The sequence below is a fragment of the Camponotus floridanus genome, unplaced genomic scaffold (genome assembly GCF_003227725.1).
Source record: "Camponotus floridanus strain SB8 unplaced genomic scaffold, Cflo_v7.5 scaffold10, whole genome shotgun sequence".
Lineage (NCBI taxonomy): Eukaryota > Metazoa > Arthropoda > Insecta > Hymenoptera > Formicidae > Camponotus > Camponotus floridanus.
In genome coordinates this window covers 1,270,481-1,296,403 of record NW_020229215.1, presented here as the reverse complement: position 1 = coordinate 1,296,403, position 25,923 = coordinate 1,270,481, and the positions used below count along the sequence as shown (strand labels likewise).

The window sequence follows — 25,923 nt, the reverse complement described above, 5'->3', positions numbered from 1 at the left end:
TATTATAAATAAATAAATGTTACGAGAATATATTTTTTGTAACTCTTGTAGATATATAATATAATTATTTTTAAATTAATGTTTATTAATTCTTTAAAAATCTTTATATAATAATTAATTAATAATTAATTTTTTTAATGCAACGTTAAATATTTTTGCAGAGACTTTTATGTTTATTTCTACTAATATAAATTAATTTTAATCGCCGTTTAATTTACTTTTCCTTCTAATTTTTAGAATTAGAATAAGATGAAAAGCAAATTAAATCAAGATTAAAATTAATCTACATTGGTAGAAATGATCATTAGTCAGATACATATCTACGATAAAATATGTATTGTTTATTTATATATTTTAATATATTTTTAAAATCTTATACACATAAAGATTAAAGAGAGTGCGGTAATAATTAATATACTATTAAATATTTTGTCATATTATGCATTTATTTGATTTCATACGTTTTTTACAAATATTGCACTCTACGCCATTTTGATCACTACAATTTTTCTAATGAGTAACAAAAACTACAACAATATTATAATCTCCGTTGATGCCTCCGAGATGAATAAAATAAATAATTAAAATAAGTAAAATAAAATAAATAAAATAAAACATAATTTATTTCTTTCATGTTATTCTTTTAGTACATTCATATACGTAAAGTCAACATTTCAACGCTTTATAAATTTAATTATTTTAATAAACAACATAATTCTCAATTAAATTGTTAAACTCAATTAAATTGTTAACTAATTAAAAAATTAATAAATTAAACAAATAACTTTTATAAAATTAACTAATTAAAAAATTAAATAAATAACTTTTAAAAAATTTATTAATATGTATGCATCTATTTATTAAATCTTTAACTTTTCTTTCTCATTCAGAAACATTCTATTTTTCAAAAAATTGTAAAATATGTACGTAATTTTAAGATGTAGGTATTTTTAAGATTTTAATGATTTCGAAGTTAATCTTCTAATTAATCATAAATCATATATTATTCTATTATTTCTAAGATTTACTTAATCAGACAATATAACTTATTCATTACTAATTCCACTTGATATTAGCTAATGATATGTTGCAGAAATAATTTTAAATTATTGCAAATGCATTAAAGTGGCTTCGAGTGCACATAAATATACTTTTTAACGTATGAAGAATAGGTAATGCCGAACTAATTACTGACGTGTAGGGTAGTGACCACATTTTTTACACAATTCCTTGTTGCCATCGTCTTCTTCACTTCCTTTCCCTTTCATCCACTTCTCTCTTAAAACTCGAACAGGTTCTAAATCTGTATAGGGCCGACTACCAATAGCAGCTATAGTTTCACTTCTGGGAAAGCCTACGTTGGCCGAAGGGATGATTACCGTGTTATCATCATTGTTTTCGGCATCAGTACTGACTAGTGCGCCGTTTACTACTACGTAATTCGAACCAGCCTTCGACAGTTTATTCTCGTATGCTTTGGAACTGTCAGATTCCACCCAATTATTATGAGCAAGTGATTTATCTGTAATAATCATATTAGATTACGCATATATCATATTATTTTTATTATTTATAATAATCGATATACCATTATCAGATTCGCTCATTTTCTCGACATCAGATTCGCATGCCCCGGTATATTCATCTTCTTTCATTAACGGTAATTCGGAAGGAGAAGCCAAAAGTGGACGGCTGCAAACATATCCCTAGAAAATACATGTTCACAATATTATTTAGTTATTCAGTATAATTTCATATATATAATTTCATATATATCATATATATTTCATATATGTAAAGTGTTCAACATATAAAAATAAAAATTAGCAATTTAAGTATTAAGTACCTGGACGAGATCCATGCGAGAATCCAATGAAAACTGTTTCCCTGACATAAGTATCCCGCGAATACGACGACGTATGGCTAAAATAACAAACACAAAATAATATGTAGGAATATTATGAAAAAAATATAGACATTACGAATATATGTATATATTTTCTTATTTTTTAATTCTATTTAATTAGAACATTCGAATTGTATTGACGAATATATTTTTACATGCATATTAACATTTCTCTAATAAACACAGTTATTTTATAGTTTTACGGTTCATTTTAAAAATCGTATAATATGTTGAATATTTACCTGGACTATCCTTTGCCTCGATATTAATCTTCCCAAAAGTCTTCATGCATTCTTCAAATACATCGGCTGTGTCATATATGGCAGCAAAGCTACCATTCACAATTTTTGGTGACATCGGTGAATTGGCCAATAATAAGCTCGATCCAAAATTTTCATTCTTCTGTTTCGTATCTTCATGTCATTAAAATTAATTTTATATATTAATTTTATTATATATTTATTTTATAATAAGATATTACTTACTTATTTTAACTTACTTATTTAACTCATTTTACTCATTGTCAGTCATCTTTTATATAGAAAATAATTTTAATTTATCATGCTTTATCACGCAAATGAAACATGCTTTATTAAACAAATATAACATGATATACAATCTTTTTAGACATGCGCATTTATTTTATATATGCATATCGATTCATGATGTTTTTATTTATATCTCTATTTCATCTTAATGCAAATTGCTTTTTTTAAAAGAACACCTTAAAATTATTATTATTATTATTATTATTATTATTATTATTATTATTATTATTATTATTATTATTATTATTATTATTATAGATTTTTGCCTGTGAAGTCTCTTGAAGATATTTGAATCCTAATTTGTTATTACCTGCGAGAGGAACTCTGGCTCGTACCGGTGATTCGGAAGTATCACCTAAAATTTCGTTCGCGGTATTTCGTATTTCCGCCCAATCCCTTACAATATCTTGATTTGTTGTGCTGTAAGAATAAGTTTTTATTTATAAATATATTACGATAAAAACATGCATTAAAATATATATATAAAATATATATATTTATTTAAAAAATAGCATCTACTCAAAAAATACTTGAATTATGAATAGTTTAATCTTAATCCTTGATTTAATGTAATTATATTGAAAAACACAGAGACGTACTTTGTCGAAGTAACTGTAAACCTGATGACATATTTCCCATGCAAGGCGGCTGGTACGCAATGTAATCGACCCCGCGAATTAAGCTTCTTTAACAAACGTTCAGTCAAAGTGTTCTCACCGCGAAGACGGAAGACCACCAAGCCAAGATGTCTTGGAGCAGTAATTTCGAAACGGGCATCAGCAAAGACTAGAGCTTCAAACTTTTGTGCTAATCTCACGCCCTTTGAATTTAATATTTTCAAACTTATATGTATGTAACTTATATACAAAATTAAGAAAACGCTAATCAAATTTAAGGTAATTTTATTTTTTAAACATTTTTTATTAGATTAATTTCTTAATAAGAAATGTATATATTTATTTGATATTATTTACTTCTCTTATATGTTTCTGCAATCCCGTAATTCCGTAATTTCTGATAACGAACCACAGTTTTAGAGCCCTAAATCTCTTGGATAGAGGAATTTGCCAGTGCTAAAATTAATATTGAAATAAAGAATAAGTAACAATTAAAAATTTACATATGTTATTTATTTCTTTTAAAAATAAATTATATAATATCAAAAAGTATTTTATTATATGTATAATATGTACAAATAAAATTCTTGTTAATTTTCCCTTATTTTTTACATATAATCTTTTTTCCTTATTTTATGATAAATTATTATAAAACATTTTTTTATAATATGTTATTGCTTACCATATAATCGATAGCAAGACCTATTAAAGGAAAATTTTATATTAGAATTTTATGTTTAGTATTAAAATACACGTAATTAATATTTAAAAAAAGATAAAGATATTTAATAATATAAATGCTTATTTAATATTTACACATATAATACTATACAAAAAACTTCATATATATATATATATATATATATATATATATGAAAAATAATTATAAATAATATAAATTATAAATAACAAAGATAATAGAGAAGAATAAAAGATTTAAAATAGAGGTATTTTTCTAATAATTTATAATTAATTTTTTGTAGAATATTAAAGTAGAATTTATTAAATTACAAAAATTGACCTGAATTTTCATGTTTCAAATACAGCGGATCCACATTAAAAGTTCTGTGCAGCGCCTGACTGTTTTTTACCCTGAAAATAAAAAAAATATACGTCAAAGAGAAATCAATACCTGATTTTCTCAATTTATGCATATTCATTATATATTCAATAGATGTAAAATGTGCTTTTTTAACTCGCTGTATGCTTTGCTTACATTTTCTAAAGTATATTTTATTTAATCACGTGCGACATTAACGGTTACATTATTTACAAAAACATAGTAATAATAATAATCACAAAAAACATAATAATAATCATCATTTTTTTAAAAAGATTTAATATAATTCTTGATAACCTTATACACATATCTTGGTAACATTCATTATTTGATTCTGGATTGTACAATATATCGGAAATATATTTGAACAGATTTTCCAGATGTAATCATCTTATAATTATTTGCAATCAGATTTTACATTTTACAAATTAAATCATTGTCATCTAGTGAAATAAAATAAACTTTTTACATAACTTATATTGTTTAAGTGAATGAATTTGCGCAAAGAGACTATAATTTAATAAATATATCGCAATTCAAAACGATAAAAAATGTTATTAATTTGTGATTTGAAGCTATCGGCTTTAAACGTAATTCAAATAATATTCCGAAAGATTGTGAACTGCGTTCGATCGTTGAAAGCTTCGAAAGGAAATTGCGGAAGGAACAGAAAAAGATGACCGTACCTCCGCAATTCAACTAATAAAATGAAAATCAAAAAATGGTAGATAATCTCTCAAAGAACGTGACTTACTTTCTTAAATTTAATCATGTATAATTAATTAATGATATATATATATATATATATATATATATATATATATATATAATAAAAAGTGCAAATTTTGATATATTGTGATAATTTTCTTTAGAAATTATAGATAAAAATTTAATTATTTAAACCAAATTTATTATGCAAATATTTAGATTATTAATGCTGGAACAATTAAAAAAATTATTTCGTTTTCATAACATATTTTCACTGAGAAGATAAATACATTATGATATTGCTCGTACCACATGGCTGTGCAATCAAAATGGACCATGAGCCACTTGCTTGGATTGAAAGCAATCGAATCGGTGAGTTCCACCCCTTGAAGCCAACCGCGAAATTCAGGACACACAAAAGCGCTACCTGCATAAGCCGCATCGACGTGTAACCATAAACCGTTTTGTTGACCTATAATAATAGCGTTAAATATTTAAAAATTACTATAACACATTTTTAAAATATTTGTAAAAACAAACTAGTTATAAACATAACTGATACTTTAAGTAAATTTGATACTCACATATTGGTCCAATTTCTTTCAGATTATCGAAAGAACATGCTCCAGTCGTACCTAAAGTTGCGCATACCTATGCAAAGTCATATACATCATGTGCAAAATAGATTTTTTTATATAATTGAGAAGACAATAAATTATTTTTTTTGCAATGTCTAATTTATTTTAAAATTTCTAAAACTTCTTACTTACTTCTTCTTAATAAATTCAAAAACGTATTTCTCAAAATGATACAATTTCAAAATATATATAATAAATATATATAACAGTATCTACTATTTGTTTCAAAATCTATTTTCCTTATCAATTTTAATCATATTATCATTATATTTTGTCTATTTCTTATGATAGAAATAGATATTAAAAGAATTGACTGTTAATCAAACATCTCTTACCAAAAAAACTAAATAAATATAATGATTGACTAAATAAACTCCAGAAAAATATTATTCGGCGAAAAGTCTCGATTATAATAAGTATTTTTATCGTGGGCACTTGTAAAACTCAAATCGGACTAGGAGATTCCTATGGGACTAACTAGCGACGAGCCAGCTTAACTCATGGAACCCACGCTTGTCTGGAGATATAATTGGCGGACTGGCCGAACTATATGTATACTTATACTACTAGTTTGTAAAGGTTTGCGTTCGCGACGCATTAGTAATCGCAGATTTAGTATTTGTTCCGGTATTATTATTAGAATCTGCTATGTTACAATCTACTACGACCTACAAATTTTTAATAAGAAAGTCACATAATAAAATAAATAATAAAATAGAAAAGAAAAATATTATTTGATGAAAATAATAAATTATTTATTAAGTAAATAATAAAATCAAAAACAATAAGTAATCTAATAATCAGAAGATGTTTTATGTTTTTTAATATAGAGAAAGAAATAAAGAAAAGGAGGGAGAATACAGAATAAATATATATATAATATATAATAAAAAAAATTGTTTAATATAAAAATAAGAGTACGTAAATTAATTAATTAATCAATTTGTTATTATTATTATTATATCAAAATTTTAATAATTCAAAACAATCACAAATAAAATAAGATTTTATATTTGATAATTTGATTAATAGATAGATTGTACCAAATATAATTAGTAAACTGTTTGAATACAAATATTAAATATTAAATATATCAAAAATTTTTTAATGCAGCAGAAATATGTAGCAGAAATAGTATTTATAAAAACTTACGAAAAAAGGAAGCAGTCCTTCAGCTTGATCACGCTTTAATGCTTCAATTAAAGCATCTCCTCTCATACTGAATTCACTATCGGATTCGATATATCGCATTCGAACCAGTCCTATAAGTCCAGCTTTTTCCACGCTCGAATGTGCCTATTAAATAAATAACAACAAAAATATAGAATAATTTATAACAAAGTAAATGTCTTTTTAAATTATTAAATCTTTTGTTTAAAGAAATATTCTTTTATAAAAAAAATATTTGATTTATTATTCTGCGCAAAAATTTTGATTAATAAAATTTTGATTTTAATTCCAACTCTTTTCATAAATCAGATTTTAAAGTTATCTTCATAAGAGTTAAAACTCAAATATAATATTTTTATTTAACATTTTAATACTGTTAATAATTTAATGTAGAATTTAAAAACACATTTCAAAAATAATTTTCAAAAAAAACGCTTTTTATTTATTTCACATTTCATTTATTTATTAAAGACAATTTTAAATTGTTTTAATATATTCGAGAGGAAACTTATTTCAATAGTATACATTTCCATCTATCTATGTAATATATCTAAGTGCATTTTAAAGAGCTCTTAAAAGAACACCTTGAGATTTCTTTCTTATGTTATATTTCTTTCTCGCAATATGTAGTATTTATCATTCTCACTGTTATTATTTCTTTTCTCGTTACTTTTATGCGATTATTCCCAACCGTCGCATACATTTAAATAAAGTGTCAGAGAAGAATTTGCGTTCTCTTACTTTGTCTTAGATGCATTTTTATATTTCATAGATTACTTAATCAAGACTGCGACTACAGACCTGATCTGAGCAGTATGCAACTAGTCGCGAATTGATCTCTGTCGCTAAAAGGTCTGGTTCATTTTCCTGCACGTCTCTGATAGCTCTGGTTCTGGCTGCAAGTAAGCACACTAGTGTCGCTTCTGACGCCGTCGTTTGAATGACGCCGCCACCAGAACCGCCAGGTCGATGCAAAAAATCTTCAGGCAGTCCGATCATTTTGCCTAACCAATTCATGACAATCGTTTCTAACTCGGTACACGCTGGACTGGAAGCCTATATAAATAATATCTTATCTTAAATTTAAATCAAGATGATCAAGATGATTAATCATCTCGATATCATTGATATGAATATCATATCAAGACGATTATTTCTTTGAAAGCTTATAGATTTAAATTCTTCTGATATATTAATTCGCACGCAATTACTCTCTATAGTATTAATTAAATAATTAAAACGTATTAATATATTATATGTGAGATAAGCTTTAAACAATTGTACAAAAGACATAAATTATGTGTTTTAAGTCCCGTAATATTTCGTTAAGTATTCCACTCATATATGGCAAATCTTAAATATATTAGATTCTAAATAGAAATAAAAAACCGTATTTTTAAAAAATATTAATCGATCTCTTTATTAATTTAAAAAAATTCGATATACGATTATTGTCAACTATATTTGCGAAATGACAAAAATTGTTATATACTAATTATTTTAAATATAAAAAAATTAAAAAAAAGAAGATACAAAATTGTACTTACCCAGGTGAAACCCAGACAGTTTATTGCATCAGCCAGCATGTCGCCCAACAAACTGGCAGGTGAATTCAGAGCTGGAAAGTAAGCATGCATATGCGGACTCTGCCAATGTGTCACGCCTGGCATAATGCATCTCTCAATGTCAGCAAATATGTTCTCCCAAGACTCGCCGTCTACTGGAGCCGATGCCGGCAAGACATTTCTCAAATATCCAGGCGAAACTGCTGGATAAACGCGTCGATAACGGATATTTTCCAAGTAATCAGCGATGTAATCTACCATTTCCTTTCCTGCAAAATTTTTAAACAACATACAATTATTTTAGAGAAGAGAATTGCAACAAAACTACTAGAATTTAAAATTGTAGTGGTAAGCATTGTAAGCAAACTGTAGAAATTGAGTTTGTGAATCCTCTTCGTTTAAAATTTGATGTATTTGTCATTATCTTGTAGCTAAATGCAATCGAACAGAAACAAAAGATATATTGAGGTATCGAAAAGCTATTCTATGCCAAAGAAAAGCCAAGAATTTTCAAAGGTGACACTATTTCGCACAATCGAAATTCTTTGTTTAAAAAACGTATTTGGAAAACGTAATTGTACGTAATTGTTCTTTTTTATATATAGCGTCTTAAACAAAAGATTGTTAAAATAGACTTTAAGACAAGTATCAGAATAGTTTTTAAAGTTATTTTTTCTCTATCCTTTTACTTACTTTAACTTATATTATGTTATATTTATTTATTAATTTACTCTATTTTTTTATAAGCATTCCAAAAAAAAGATAATTTATTATATTCATTGTTATTGCTAACAATTATCGATAAACACATAATCTTGTATTGTAGTATAAAATGATATGTATTATATTGTCAACTCTAATTTAACAGGACCGATGAACAGAACGATCGACCGAGATTGAAATAACGGGAGAAAAGCGAGTCACGCCAAGTCTCGTAGTTCCGAAGCGGAAGATTTAGATTGTAACGTCATGATGTTGTATTGGAAACAATATCGCACCTATAAAGCCTCTACCAATTCTATCGGTAATCTCTATTTATTGATGCTGTTTCAACGTCGTGTAATCATTGCTCTGAAATGGCTTGATTTATTCATCGCAATAGATCCCATGCATTTGATTCTGATTTATACTGATTCATATTAATAATGAAATCTTTTAATCTTGAAATTTTTTGTAAAATATCACACATATCACTTTAACTTGTTTTTCTTCCAATATCTAAGTGTATTTATAGAATTATACAATTAAATGTCATTTTATATGAATAATCGCTGATAGATAAATTTAAATAATAATCTCATAAATTTTTATTATTTTCAATATTATTATGTATGTTTATGTACATATATTTACTTACCATGTTTGCGATACTCTTCCAAATTCATTCTATCTGCAACAAAAATAATGTAAAAATACAATTAGGATTATTAAAAGTCTTAGATACATATTTTAATATAAGTATGATAATATTGTAGTAAAAAATTAATTTCTTATTTTTAGAAAACACTATAAAGACCTTTTATGTTGCAATTGATTGATGATAACGTTCGAGAAAATACGTAAACAAAGAACTCCGTCCCCCAGAAAAAGTTGGAAACAAACTAAATGTCAGAAGTAACATTTTCTTGGAAAAATATTGTAACGTAGTTCAAAGATAATGATATACGTAATTACAAATAATTTCTATAATAAAAAAATGTAAAAATAAGAATTTACATCAAAATTATGTTTTTCTATGTGATATTTTTTACGTCACTTCCAATTTATTCACTAATCGTACCTTACAGATAACATGTGATGATTCTTTATCAGTTCAGATCACGAAAATTACTGTACACTCGGCAACCAAAATGCCTTAACACCTGAATTTGCCCGTGTTAAGGCATATTCGGACGACGTACTTCCACCCTATTATAATTGCGCATCATGACTATTTAATATCTGGCAACGATGTTTCAAAGCGATTTTACGCAAAATTCAAACTAATGTGTGACATATCTGAAAAAGTGGTTATATGTCAAATATGTCAAAATGTATATGATTAGAAAATAAGTAATGCACATTAATTATATAAAATATTAAAATAAAATACATTAAATATATAAAAAATATAGCATGATATGAATTACACATATTAATGCCAGTTTTTTATTGTGTGTCGCAGATTTGAGGATGAGCGACTGCTGTTCAAATATAAAAACTTAATATGTGTAATTCATATCACACTTTATATTTTTTATATATTTAATATATTTTATTTTAATATTTTATATAATTAATGTGCATTACTTATTTTCTAATCATATACATTTTGACATATTTGACATATGTCAAACCACTTTTTCAGATATGTCACACATTAGTTTGAATTTAAAATCACTTTGAAACATCGTTGCCAGATATTAAATAGTCATGACGCGCAATTATAATAGAGTGGAAGTACGTCGTCCGAATATGCCTTGACACGGGCAAATTCAGGTGTTAAGGCATTTTGGTTGCCGAGTGTACATTGATGGACACGTACTCTTCAACTCTGAAGTGAGCTGATAAGGAAATTAATTGAAACTTTCATTTACTTTCAGAAGATTCAAAGACCCGTAAAATTTACTCGTAATAAGGTGTTTACATGATCATCGTCGACTCACAAGAGAACGAACAACGTTGACATAGCATGAAAATTCGCGATGCAATTTCTACGGATTCATCATCGATCGCGGTAACGTCACATCTGTCGAGCTTCTTTAGGATTTCGTCACGGCCTAAAATCTAGATCAGTCATCATAAAATCTTTATTAATACAACAGTGACGTATTTAAGCATCGTATACAATTACATATACATCAAATACAGTCATATATTTTAGTTAAAATTTAATATGTTTTATATATCTTTGACACTTTCAATTATTTGTTTGAGAACAAATACATCTACTTGTTTATTTTCTCGAGTTAACTATTTTGCGATATTTCTTATTTCAGAAATTGAAAGGAAGCTTTTTATATTTTTAATAATATTAGAAATCTATAAAAAATCGTGATAGACAAGCTCCCTGCAAACTATATTAAAACATAATCTATATAAGTTGTTTCAACTATTGATTGATCATATTGCTTGTTAATCAATACTGAAGAAATGTATACTGAATAAAGGAAAATAACTTTTTATTAGACATAATTATTACAATTTTTTAAATTTATTTAATTTATTTATTCATCGTGTTCTTATGTTAATTTTTTTAATTTAATTGTATAAGATAGATGTGTAGAGATAAATTGAGATCGCATTATGCTTTTGTAAATAATGCTTAATTTTGTTTGATAAAATACAAAATTCTACTTTTATTACTACCAGTGTTCACTATTTGGCAGCTTGTTCGCATTAACATAAATAAATTCGTGAAAGTTTTTAGTCGATTTATTTCATTTATTGATATACAAATAATTCTTAACGATTTATTTACAATCAAATGAGTTATTAAATCATTTTGGTGCCAAAAATCAAATTAATAATTTCACATTTATTTTTTCAAATAATCTGCGCATTAAAAGTCTTATATTTACTAAAAATAGCAGAATTTAATAAAAAATTTATATTGTAAATATTACGTTACACTCTCATGTTATATAATTTATTTAAACATTACGTCCATTTCATGTTATTTTTTTATATTTTGTCACTACATTATTGATAAAGCTTTTCCCACGCAAAATATAAAATATTTCAAAATTATGAATAAGTCATATTTTAAACTCTCTTCCTCTTTCTCTTTTCTTTTTATTTTTTTTTTTTTTATATTTCTCTCTTCTTTTTTTCTCTTTTATATTTATTTTGTATATAGTAATATACGTAGAATAAATAATTAATACAAGTAAAAGATTTTTTAAAAATATACGAAAACACGATCAATCTTTAAAAAATAAAAAAACAAGAATTAAAGTCTTTTTCTGTATTTATCGAAATTTATAATTTATAATTTATGCGCATTTATACATTCACACACACACACACACATATAAAAGAACCATCCACAAAAAAATATATTATCTGTATAATCGAAATCACTAAAGTCATTATGCGGATGTATTTTATTTATACACATCTAATGTATCGTTGTTTACTATCGCACAGCGTGATTTTAATAATACATACATTGACATAACACAATTCGAAAATTACGTTTACTTATTTTTTGCGGTAAAAATAAGATAAATAATAATTTAATAATTTTTGCTTGATATTTAAAAGCAGTAACAATAAAAATAATTATATACATTAATTATTTTTGATTGATTAAATTTTTACATCTTTTAGAAGTTATGAAAAAGACTAATAAATAAGGCTTTATCTAATGAATTGTAAGCATCTACCATGTAATAATTGCAATGAAAAAAATATCTCATACTAGGCAACAACAGATACTACGTAACTTTCCCTAAAACAATATTATAAATAAGATTTATATGCATATAGAGTTAGTATCGATCTTGATTTAGATTCAAAATAACTACGCATGTCGATTATCAAATAAATATTTTTTATAACTTCATAATGTAAGTATTATTTTTACTTTCTATTTCTTATTTTCCATTTTTAATCTTAATATATATAAATTAATAATGATAAATTAATAATTAGAGTATATTCTCAAAAAAGAGAAAAAATAGATAAGAACATTACACAAATACAATCTGTAACTTAAATTATAAAGTTTTTCATGTTTTGCGTTTTCTGAAAATAACATGATTCAAATCATCTTAGATTCTTATTAAATATATTAAATAAATATATTAAATAAATATGTTAAATAATAAATTGAGAAAGCGCTCTTCTGACCATAGGTAAGAGATCGCATCTTTGACGAGACGACCCGCCTCGTAGATGTGGAAAGAATTGCGGGACGAGCGTGGAATAGAAAATCGAACCGGTCGCAGGCAACAGCGAGGATCTAAAGCCAGAATGACGCCCGGCGATATTAAAAGCTCGTCCTTCCTCTGTTTCCGCTTCCGACTTTTGTAATTTCCCGTAGCTTTCACCATCGCAGCGCGGTTTGCCGAGGGATTTATCCGCGACGCCGTCGACCGCCCGCGGATTCTCCTCCAATGATTCGCGATTCAACGCGGAAAATGCTAGTAAGTGCCAGTTAGGCAACGGTACTATCAAATCGCTTCGGTGATAATCGAATAATTTAATGTCAAATTATCAAAGTTTGAGAATATACGCATAAGCCAAGTTATCTTCGTATTTAATTATTAATATAAATTGAATCTTTAGCAAAAAAAAATATATTTTTAATAAATTATGGAAAGTGAAGAGAAATTTATATATATTTTATATACAGAAAGTCCCAGTACAATATTGTTCTTGTATTTATTCTGTTTGCGTCCGTGAGATCTCTGTTTATATCGATTTTATTGCGACTTTGATTTATGTTTTGTTTTTATAATTTTCCGTTAATTTCAAATTTTTTCTGTTAGACATTGATAATGATCCGAACGGGATCGAAACGTACGTCTGTCGTTTTAATTAAGCGATCAACTGATTATTTTTATATGAACATGTGTTGACTTATTATATATTAAAATTTTCTTTTAATTGTAGCTATCATTAATCTAGCGTAGTGGCTTTTTTGCCTGTTTTGCTCTATTCATTTTGTTTAATAAATTATATTCCGGAAATAATATTCCGGAAGTTGTCACGCACTCTGTATATAACACGTATAAAAATGATAACAAATGTATCGCTGTACAATCAAAGATACCTAACAACTTTTACCTTCAGATAAATTTTTCTATTTTTCAAATAAAATGACAATTCATATATATTGAATTATATTTATTATAATTACATTTATATAATAATATTATAATTTATATTTATATTTATATATTATATTTATATATTTATATTTATATAATTACTATTATTATCATTTCCATTTTACTCTGTACAGAGTGTTCGTAAAAGTCGGAGTCAAATTTATATAATGTTTTTTAATGGAGTCTAGTAAATTATATAAATTTGTACATATGTTAAAAAATGAAAAATATTTAAGAAATTAAGAATTATAAGCATTTTCAAAGATTCGTGAACAAAATTATTTTCATAATTTGTTAGATGAAATTGCTGATAATTCTCAGTTTTTATTTACTTACTCGATTTCATATTATATATAATTTCGATTTACGCACATATAGATATCTTTTTTTCAAGATTTAATATAAACAATATAATTATAATATAAACAGCAGAAATTAATCTAAATATTATAAATATATATTAAGCGACGAAGAAGCTAATAAGAATGCAATATAAGATTCTGAACGCCAAAATAAAAACGAGAATAAAATTTTAGAAAATTATATGATAAATATATTTAATAATTTTTTTATGTTAAAATTTTTACTTTTGCTTAATATGTTATTTCTATTTTTGCGTCATTACAACGGAAACCGAGGGAAGTTTCCTTTAAGATACTTTCTAGAGAAAATTTATACTTGATCTTCGCAACAAAAATATATATTTTGCCATGAATGTATACGTATAAGTATTACGATTCGAAGCAATGTTTCTCTGTATACATCCGACGAAGAATGTCACGCCAAATGGCTGTTAAGTATAAAAAAAAGATCTAATCTAAATCTAATCTATGTAAATAAGTGGGTAAATTGCTACGTAAAGATGAAAAATGTTAATGACCTATCGAAATGTGGCTTTACACAGAAAATGATAAAAAAAAGAGGATAAACTAATAGTACGGATATTTACGAACAATACTCGTCTATTACTGCATAAGTAAGCGACATTGCAATAAAAAGTATAAATATATTAATAACAATAAGAAGACATTTACGTATCTATAATGAATATATATAATGAAATATTGAAGCAAAGTAAAAAAAAAATTGCTTGGGCATCAAAAAATATGGAATTGGGATAAGTAATTTTTTCTGATGAAACTTCCTTTTAGGCAAATAATTCTATCACTTAAACTTGATGTAAATAGTTCGACAAATTTGATTGATCTGGACATCTTTATCTCAAGAATATACTATAAAATGAGTGGAAAGTGTCTCAGAGATGCCAGGCAATTATTGATGAAGGCGACTGGACACATTATTAATAATAAAGCATCGCAATTTTAATCAAGTAGTATGCGTGTATTTTTTCCAATTCATTACAATAAATTACTAGTTATGCTAAACACGCTCTTATATAACAGATAAGTATTTTCTTCAACTAATTCGAATTAGACAAAGCTATAAAAACGTTTTGGCAACTTCATATATGCATTCATATTTAGAAAGCACAAGAAAGCTTTTACTATGCGTTAATTTATTTGTGATCGACTGACCTGATCAAAAGTCCCACGTCGATTATTCAAATCGCCGACGAATTGAGCTAGGAATATGACTTGAAGTAGCACAATACAGGAAATACCGTCGTGGTCACCTGTCGGATGCCTCTCTTCTTCGTCCTCGAGCAGAATATATCTGCGACGGAAGCGAATCAGCGGAATGCGTGTCGCTCAACAAGTGGCTGCTTTTATACAGCCGCGCGCTCCGCGCGATTCCGTACGATTCCTCTGATAGCGCAAGCGTAACGAGGAAGCTAGAAACCAAGGAATCCTGCCATATTACTTAGTATTCCTTTAAAATTAATTTATTGCACCTGGAGATTTTACTTATTGCAATAAACATAAGAGTTTTTTTATACACCATTAAAAAAGTTCCAAGAATCAAAAAAATTAACATCTCTCGGCAGATTTACATATAATGTCTCAAAAAGAACATATTTCTCCATGTACTAATACTGAAAATCTTATACTAATATGTAACATTATATCACACATTTAAAATTACAAAAAGATTAAAAAACCTAATATTTACACGCTAATATATAAAGTTTTATAGAAATTTTATATCTTATGACAAAAATTTATTTCATAACTTATTCTATTTTATATCATTAATTAATTGTATTACGTAATATATTATGTAATATATTATGTAATATATTATGTAAATATTATGTAATAGAACGATGATCACATATTGTATGTAAGTTATAAATGTAAAGTTATAAAATAATTTCCTAGATATTTTATATTATATGATATATAAATTTTATTTATAAGATAATCAATATATATGTCAACAAAATTATATTTGTTTCATTTTTATATTCATAATCAATATATTTTTAATTTCATAATAAATATTTAATGCTTTTATCATATTAATTAATTGGCAATTCGCCAATAGTAAGAAAATTGATAAATAGAGAGTACATGACATTTTTCAATTTTAAATTATATTAATATTGTTCTACGCATAAATAACGCTACAATTTTATGTTTAATAAGCAATATTATTTTTAATATGTTAGTATATCATTTTGTACTTTAAAGATAAAAGTGCATATTCTCTTTTTTTAATGAAACTATTGATAAAGTTTTATATCTTAAAATGTTTACGTAAAATTTTATATTATTTATTAAAATTGTACATTTTAATACATAAAGCATTTTACAGAATAATATTTTTATATTTTTATATTTATTCTTATTTTATATGATATTTTGTAATATATAAAATAAAACAAGCGAAATAAAATTGTATATTCGCGTCTTGAATTCTTTTTTTATGCTTATCTTTCTAATTAAAAATTGCATTATTAAATAAAAAAAATTCGAAAAATTAATTTACTACAAAATTATTATATTACAATATATATGTCAATACATCATTTGCTTTGTAAAAATATCCGTACTTTTAATATATATAATTATACATAATTAACATAATAATAACAAAGTGATAATCTTTTAATCGCTTCATTTCGATAAGCGCGCGCTTTTCCGTAAATTGTGCACGTCAATGCGTATTTAAAGTATCGATTGATATAACTTCATGATATAAATAAAAAGTTTTCGAGTTCCCCAAAACCGAGTACAATAAAATATTTTCACTAAATAAAAGATTTCACTAAAGAGTTTTAATAAGAGTTTCACTTGCCTGATTTTTATCTTCTAAAACTCGAGATAAAATTAAAAGAAAAAAACTGATGTAAAGTACAATACAATTGTACAATTACAAACGGTCGTATATATAATTTTTGTATGTTTGGAGAGCAGACATTTACATAGAAATATTAAAGCTTTTGGATATATCATATAATATATATTATAATAAAAAAATAATATATATTGTGGTAAAAAAATTAATAAGTATTTTAATAGAATATTATTCTTAAATATTTTAAATAGAATATTATTTTTAATATTGTTACGCGTCCAAGTCGCTATGGATCCTGTAGTTAAGAAGATTGTTTATCAATAACGACGGTTAGCTAAGTCGAAGAATAGCTGTCAAACTAGCCGGACACGTTTACGTATACATGTCGTTATTGTGTTTATTCCTGTTTTTATTCGTTATTTGTGTGTGTTCCGTGTTTCCTTAAAGTTCTTCATTATTCCTAAGAGTGTCTTATTATTTAATACGGTTCGCGAGTGCCGATTACGTAGTACGCGCTTCGATATATCGAAGTCTTCGCTCTGGGCGTAACAATATATAAAATAGAGAGTTAGAGCTATAATTTTTCTCCAAAAATTACAACAAAATGTATAATAATTATTTTTAAATTATTTTATTTTTTATATTAACTATGCGATACTTCTAGAAAAAACACAAAGAGTAACATATGTAAATATCGATATAAATCGATAAACTGAATCGGATATAAAAGTGTTAAATTATGCATTATATGTAATACGCAATGCAACAGAAAGAAGAAGAAGAGGAATTTGTATCCTAAACACTGCTTTACGGATATGCTTTTACGGATATGCTTTTATTTGGCATCGCTTTGACAAATTAACAAGTGCTTCAAGATCAACAGAAACTTTATACACAAATATATAAGCAAATCGATATCAATCGTTAATAATTATAATTGAGCATAATATTTGATATTATGCAAATGAGATCAAGCTTATCGAACAGCACAATCAAATCAGATATTGTTCCAAATATGTAAAATGATAATTACACCCACCAAAATTCGCGAAATGTCGAACTTTATAGCATTTGATCTGTTTTGACATTGTGTGTGAAACCATATATTTATATATTAATTTTTTTTATTTGCGAATAATGATAATAAAAATAAGAATGTACAAAACAATGCATTATACAATCGAAAATAAGAACAGAATTGATAAGTATGTTAATAAATAAATAAAACTTTATATATTATTCTTTGTAATGCAATATCTCTTAAGAAAATGAAGAGAAAAATAAATATTTCCTTCAAATAGGCACAAACATAATACTATGTGTAATATAATACAGTCGAACAGTATTATAATTTATATTATATATAAGTATAATAATGAATCTTATATGATACAAGTTTTTAGAATTATTCTTTTATAGTTATAATAGTTTTATAGTTTATAATTTATAAAAATTTTGTTAATTATAACAATCATAATAATTTTATTTATATCATTTATGATATAATGATGTGTCATCGAATTTTATCTGATAAACATTTAAAGACACGTGCATGCATACACGCATGCATCATGCACGATAATGTAGTGAAAGGACAAATGGTGCGCGCGTAGCACGTGCAATATTGTGCAATAGTAAATTGTACGTGTGTAACATATTTTTGTTATATAAAAATAATATATATATATATATATATATTAATTTTTAAAAAAATTTTACTTTCTCGAAAACATAAGCGATAAAATGCAAATTAAAAAGTATTTAAAAACAGATATTTATATTTAACAGAAATAATATATTTTATTTATTTTAAGAAATATAATTTAGAAATTATTAATAAAAATACTTTTTGCGTTTTAAATGTTGTGACAATAATATTGAATATAATAAAAACAATTTATTTTCTTTAAAGTCGGTAACATAGCATGTAGAAACACGACAGAAGATAATCGTACTATTACCTTCTCACCGAGTATACCTGGATCTTTCGTTCTTTGCTCGTCGATGGCGCGTCAGTTATGAAACATTCTTTCTTAGAAATTAAAGCCTTATTGATAAAGTCTCATAAATTTTATGAAATGTTTTGTTTAAGATAAATAATATTTATAAACGTTAGATTTTTATACATAAAGAATTTCCAACATTCATTTTATAATAATTAGTTTATATATAAAGCAATTTACTAAAAACATCTGTTGATACATAATTATTATTATTACAATACATAAGTGTTTTCAGGAATATTCTTTTTTCTTTCTTTCTCTCCAAAATCTATGCCATTTTTTATTCTTATTTAAGATATAAAATAACTTTATTAAAGGATCATTCTTTAATATAGATAATATCTTATATCGATTCTTATTCAATAATTTTTACTTATATACATAAGATACAAAATTCAGTGCCATAAAATAATATTTTGCATTATTATATTTGAGAAAGAATTGATATTTTATTTCTGTTTAGTTTTTAAATCCTTTTAAACAGATATAAAAATAAAAAAATTGGAAATTACATCGAAAATCATTCATATACAAAATACAGATTTCTCATAACTTTGCTTCAAACGTATGTTTATTTTTGGGAAAAAAGATATATTTTATAATATTATAATATGTAAAATAATAAAATGTAAAATTGTATATATTTCAGACATTTATATACTTCAAGGTACGATAATATAAAGAAAACACGGCAATTGTAAGGGCACATCCTGATCATACGCGTCCCAACTTTACGAAGAATGAAGTGTGATGTACATAGTACAAGACGTTAGACGATTTACATATTTATGTACAGACTTATTACTCCCCTTCCCTTTGAAGCCAGAGCATATACGGCTGTTCATACTTACAACTGCCGTACGAGGCATTACAAGCGGGTGCGATGTACCGTTGGATCGCCGTGGGCGTCACAGTTCTCCTCTTTCTCTGCTGCTAGTTTCTTCTTATTTCTGTCTCTATCCCAGCATGCGTCCCGTTCGAAACATAATTCTCGGATTCGAAGAATCGAACATCAGTGATGATGCTTAATCATGTCCAAAATTACAGGGCGCACAGTTTGTACGAGCATTTCGATTAGGGTTACAACCGTAATTAGAATCAAATGTATCAATATCTAACTTTTTTTTCGAAACCTGAATGCCGATATTATAAAAAGAAACACGGGATAAAAATATAAAAATTTTTATGTTCAATCAATAGAGAAATAATAAAACATTAAAACAGTGAAGCTTTTTCGAAGTTAATTGAACATATTTGACTTTTGATCGAATATCATCAAAAGGATCAAAAGTGATACATAACATATATTTAAATGAAGGTTGTTTAAAAATATTAGACAGAATTATAAGGTGCATTTTTTTAAAAGGATATTGTTTAAAAGGATATTGTTTGTATTGAACTCTAATGATATCATTAATTTTGCTTGCAATATTTGATAAATTGAAGCAAAAATATCACAAATAGAAAATCCGCTATCGCTGTTTATTATTTTTCAATGGAAACTTTTTATGATGAGAAATAATATAAGTTTAATTAATAGTTTAGTCCGCTAAATTAGTAGCATATAAGATATAACGAAATTTTTAATTGCAAGATGTGATGCAATTATTTCAATCTTTTGTGCAACGATAATTTCATTGCTTTTAGATTTGTAATAATATATATACATAAGTACTGCAATCTCTCTCTCTTATAATTTTATTATTATGTTATATTATAAATAAAAATTTAAATAATTTGATGTTTTAATACAAAGAAATATTTAATAAAAATTTTAAAATGTACGTACATATACAAAATAAAAGAAGCATTCTGTTAAATTTAACTTTATCACTTACAGGCCGACTATTACATGTATAATACTGTGAAACAATTAAAACTGTATAATGAAGAATTCTCAATGAAATGGTCGAAACCGAAAAAAAAACGCGTGAAGCCAATTTAAAAAGCAGTTTTTATTATACGCGTGGAGACGAACGGTCCGTGATGGTGAACGAGCAGGCAACAAACGACCGACCATGAACTTCGCAGATGACGTACGTAAAATGTATGGTCAGTGATACATTTCTTCCAAAAAATGCGATTAGTCATTTTTTTACACGTACTACATCGAACTTGAAGTATGTCAATATATCATGACGTAAAAATCTAAAAAATGACATAATAGCATACATTAATGAGATGTAAGATAGAATGACGAGATTTAGTGACAGAAAATATTGCATAAGTCTTTGAAAATTAAGAAACTATACTCTAAGAAGTTTTATAAATTTCTAGAATTTTCATGAGAAAATAGAAAAAAAATATTATTATACCGACTAAATTAAATTTTGAATGTATTTATTTAAATAATACAACTTTATACGTTTTAAAAATTTTCCCATTTTTTATTACTATAAAAAAAAATTTTATTATCACAATAATTCTTATTACTAAAGTAATGAGGCTATCGCGAGTTGGTACCGGCAACATACAGTTTGATTTACTTGATGATGCCTATAACAAAGTTGTCTCATCAAATTAATATTGGAAATTTGCAAATTGTCGTCAAGAAAATTAATGATTTTATTGAGCTGAGTTAATATCAGTTTAAAAAATATCCAAAGTAAAATTGTAGAGAGAGAGACGAATTAATCATAAACTATGTACTAGCGATAGACATAAATGATCGACTGTAAATTTCAAAGTTAAAAATATCAGAGTTCTTAAGCAACTATAGTGTAAAGACCTTCAAATTTCCGATATCCGAAATACGCGACTTTGCCAACTGTCTTTATTATGATCAACCGTTAAATACATCTTTTTCGATTACGTTAAAACGATGTAGAGCGTTAAAACATATAGAGTGAAAAGATCATCTTTTTAGAAATGCTAAAAGAGTTTCTTGATTTTTAAAAATAAACTGACAGTTATTACGATGCTAAAAAAAGTTAAAAGAAAAATGTATATATATTGCATCAGTATAATATATAAGTCCATAAAATATCGCTTATGTTTTACAATAGTTTTTTATTAAATCAGGAAAAAATGAAAAAATTTTTCGATTCATCTCATATACTTTACAACTATAAAACTTTAGAGATATGGATATGATATGAAGAATTTATATCAGAAGAAAAAAGAGCAAAATAAATATATACATATAATTTGACATTATAAATTTATTAAAACTATAAAATATATAAAACAGTGACATGAATAATGACATAATAATGATAAAAATAATAACAATAAATTATATTTCACAGCAAATCGTCACAATTATACTTTTCAGCTTCTGTAATAAATTTTTTAAAAAATTCTCATTCTACATCTTCATTTTAAATAACGTTTGGAATTAAAAGCTTTAAAATTAAAAATAGCTCAAACAAATATATCTTCAAAATTACTTAAACTTTTAACGTCGTGCTGAAATATGTAGCTAAACAAAACTTCGGTGCTGCTAACATCTGAATCGTTACATCTCGGCGGAGGGAAATAAACAGATTGTTATTGCTTTACGGCGCTCTATAGCGGCGCGATATTATCATAAAATACCGCTTCCCGAGCTATCGGTCACGGTATCCCACGGAAAATTAAAAAACGAGCTCCCCGTACGCGCGCGATAGCCACGAATTACGACTGTCCGTGAACCCCGAGGATGATTTCATCGACGGTGGGGATGCTGTACCGCTATGTGTTACATCGTCGATCTCCACTTCGCGTCCCCCGCCCGCCCTCCTTGCACTCGGTGCCCCCTCTTCTCATCACAATTTTCGCAGTCGGGGGCACAACGGTTACGTTTTACCGTTGCGAGCCGTTCGTTCGCTCGCGCGCGGTATCCGTGCTGCGGTTGCGGCTTGGCGTCCGGTATCTTCGCTCTCCAGCACGCCTACTCGCGCGAGAAGCGTGGTTTTGCGCGCGCCTGATTCAGCGATATAGCTCCCGCGCATATTTCAGCATCGGCAGATTTAAGTCGGATTCGCACTAGACGAAGCAGAACAAAGAGACGATGAAAAAGCGTTAATTATTAAATTTTCCTTCCATTTTTCATCAGATTTCTTATAGAATTATAATTAATTAAATAATGCTTCTTTATTGATATTCGCCTGAACTCGGCTTGAACGTCCATTTGAACCAAAAATTCTCAGACATGCTTCAATCATCTTACTCGAGACTATCGCAAGATGTAAAAAAATGTCATCCATCAAACACATTTGTTTTTCTTCAATTATGATAATTTATTGACGCAATATGCATTTTTTTATTAGGAAAGTTCTTAACGAATTCTTGCGAGCGTTATTCGTATTTAAGCAAATGTAATCTTGTATACATGCTAACTCGAGCACGCAAATTTTTACATAGCACGTCTGAATTTTTCTCAATTAAAGCGCGTAAAAAACTCAGATAAAAATTATAAAAAATGCTCGCTGAAAATTGACGAACATAATTATGCTATTAATAAAATATATATAATTTTCACAGAGAGAAAGCAACTTTATGAAGAGGATATTTCTCTCTGGTAATGCTAACTTCAATAAGCTTCTGTACTATGTTTACGTGTTACGTCAATAAACGTCGACATATTACGTATGATCTTTATTCATTGTTGCACGTAACAGCATCTGTATGGGTCAAGAGAAACGAGCGGCTCCAAGAGAGCGGAATCGAAGAGAAAGAAGACCTTCACCTTCGAGCGACTCGGCGAAGCTTTCCTACGAGAGATCCGCCAATAGCACACTGCCAGCTCGGCTACCGCGGGGTTGCGCGCGACTCGAATCGATCGTCGTTTCCGGTAACATCAACGTCGTACCCTCGTCGGTCGTAGAAAAAAATCAAAAAAGCCATCCATCGTTAGCGTAAAATGTCATTGAACTTGAGAAAACAAAAATCTATCCAAATCTTTTTGATGTCAACGCTTCGCAAAAAAAAAGAGATATATATTATATTAAAATTAATATTTCAATTAAATGAAAAAATATTAACTTTTTAAATTATAATATATAAAAAGTAAGAATTACATTTAAAAATTTCTACATATTTGTATGTATTATTACATATTCTACTCGTCGAATAATCGAAGTAATCAACGATATCAAAAGTCGATCGGTATCAATATATACTCCTATTAAAATAAGCAAAATTGAGGGAAGAAGTAAAGGATCATAGGTAGAACGTGAATGCTCGTACGGCTACAAAATTTATTAAGCCTGTCAGAAATGAAAAAAAAGAACGGTAGAGCATACACGTATACGGATACGAAGATCTCTACAACTAAATACCTGGTAGTAAGCGTTTCACCGAGAGTCGGGCTAGCCTTGGGTTTGGCGCCAAAGACCGGCCTGAGGTCAATGACCATCGGAATATTCACGTTCGACCGGCGGACGATCGCGGGCTCGGTCCAAGCGATTCCTCGAGATTATCGCGCGTTCAAGGGTACGACGAATCGATTTCGCCGAACGGCAAATCTTGATTCTCTCGCCATTGACGTAAAATATCTCCTTTCTTATAATGCTTTTTTGCACTGGCTGTTTCTTTTTTAAATATCCTAGATGAAAAATAAAATCGAAGTTAGTTACTAAAATAAGAAATAAATAATGGGGAAGAGAGGGAGAATTCACAGATCGAACATTTCTTATGCGAATGATATATAGAAAATATTGTAGAGAATTAAATTCTGCCTAAATCTGAATAATAATAAAATAATATTTTAATTTTATTAAAATATTATTTTTTAAATATTATTTTAATTAAATATTGATATAAATATTAATTTATTATATATTAATTATAATTATAATTATATTGCATATTAATATGTAATGTCAATTTGAATATAATGTTCAATATGATTATTACACTGTGATTATTACAATATGATTTACACTTTATTTAACGAAAGTTTTAACTTGAATATAAATCTGAACACACACATTTCATCATAAATTAATATTTTTAAGGAATACATATATTCCTACATTTTGAACTTTATGACAATCTTATTCTACACCTTAACGAAATTAGATGTTATTTAGAATAATGATGATTTCCTAGTAAATAGATATATAGAAATTCCTAGTAGATAGATCATAGTAGGTAGATCCTATTACCTGACCAGTTTTCTCGAGTCTGAATCCACTTGATTATTACCTGTAGAGACATTTTAAAATCTATTATGTATGCAACACGTCCATCGACAATATAAAAAATATTTCATTAACATATGGAGAGAATTGTCGATAAAATTTAGAACTTTATGAACATGTCAATCTCTTTGCAGGTACTTCTTATGCGTAATCTAAAAAAAAATTTTGCAATTTTTAAAGAACTTCTTAAATGTTTTCTTCTTGGTATAATTATTAATTACAATTATTTTTTCATTATTACATATTTAGCATAAATATAATAAGATAAAGTATTCCGCTCTCTACAATATTAATATTACAAATACAAAATTTTAAAAAAATCTGAATTTTTCTTACATTTTTACATATTCCCAATTAAATCTAAAATAGAAAATATAATAGTTAATGGTTACAAATTATTGAAAGGTTATAAATATTTTTTATAATAAATTTAAATTATACAATTAAATTCTTTCTATGCGATCATGTTTTCTCATCGCGAAATAGAATAACAACTGTACGAGAAATCTGCGTGAAACAATTAATTTTTTTTACTAGTGCATGAATGCACTAAGATTTCTTCTGCAATT

General features: G+C 26.7%; 1 protein-coding gene across 10 annotated transcripts; it reads right to left on the bottom strand.

Moving 5' to 3' along the window:
• Positions 1-1,003: 1,003 nt before the first annotated feature.
• LOC105249475 (histidine decarboxylase) lies at positions 1,004-15,710 on the bottom strand. Of its 10 annotated transcripts, none has more exons than XM_025408979.1 (17): positions 9,998-10,269; positions 9,729-9,813; positions 9,570-9,602; positions 8,195-8,481; positions 7,449-7,703; positions 6,630-6,773; positions 5,424-5,490; positions 5,149-5,311; positions 4,093-4,163; positions 3,754-3,773; positions 3,429-3,527; positions 3,054-3,274; positions 2,765-2,874; positions 2,149-2,319; positions 1,847-1,923; positions 1,589-1,706; positions 1,004-1,522 (listed from the first exon to the last, which is right to left on the bottom strand). In XM_025408979.1, exons 1-17 carry the CDS (start codon positions 10,004-10,006, stop codon positions 1,188-1,190), a joined length of 2,265 nt encoding a protein of 754 aa, XP_025264764.1. In that variant the 5' UTR covers positions 10,007-10,269; the 3' UTR covers positions 1,004-1,187. The 10 variants fall into 10 exon arrangements, with proteins under 10 accessions (XP_025264764.1, XP_025264777.1, XP_025264778.1 ...); XM_025408992.1 differs by having other exon boundaries at positions 1,188-1,522; positions 9,993-10,269; XM_025408993.1 differs by lacking the exons at positions 9,729-9,813; positions 9,998-10,269 and adding an exon at positions 15,564-15,710 and having other exon boundaries at positions 1,188-1,522.
• Between the last annotated feature and the right edge of the window lie 10,213 nt (positions 15,711-25,923).

Coding starts and splice junctions, on each gene's coding strand:
- LOC105249475 (XM_025408979.1), bottom strand. Junction 5,312..5,423: donor GAAAGAAATTGGACCAATAT/GTGAGTATCAAA, acceptor CTATTATTATAG/GTCAACAAAACGGTTTATGG. Junction 1,707..1,846: donor CTCGCATGGATCTCGTCCAG/GTACTTAATACT, acceptor TGTATTTTCTAG/GGATATGTTTGCAGCCGTCC.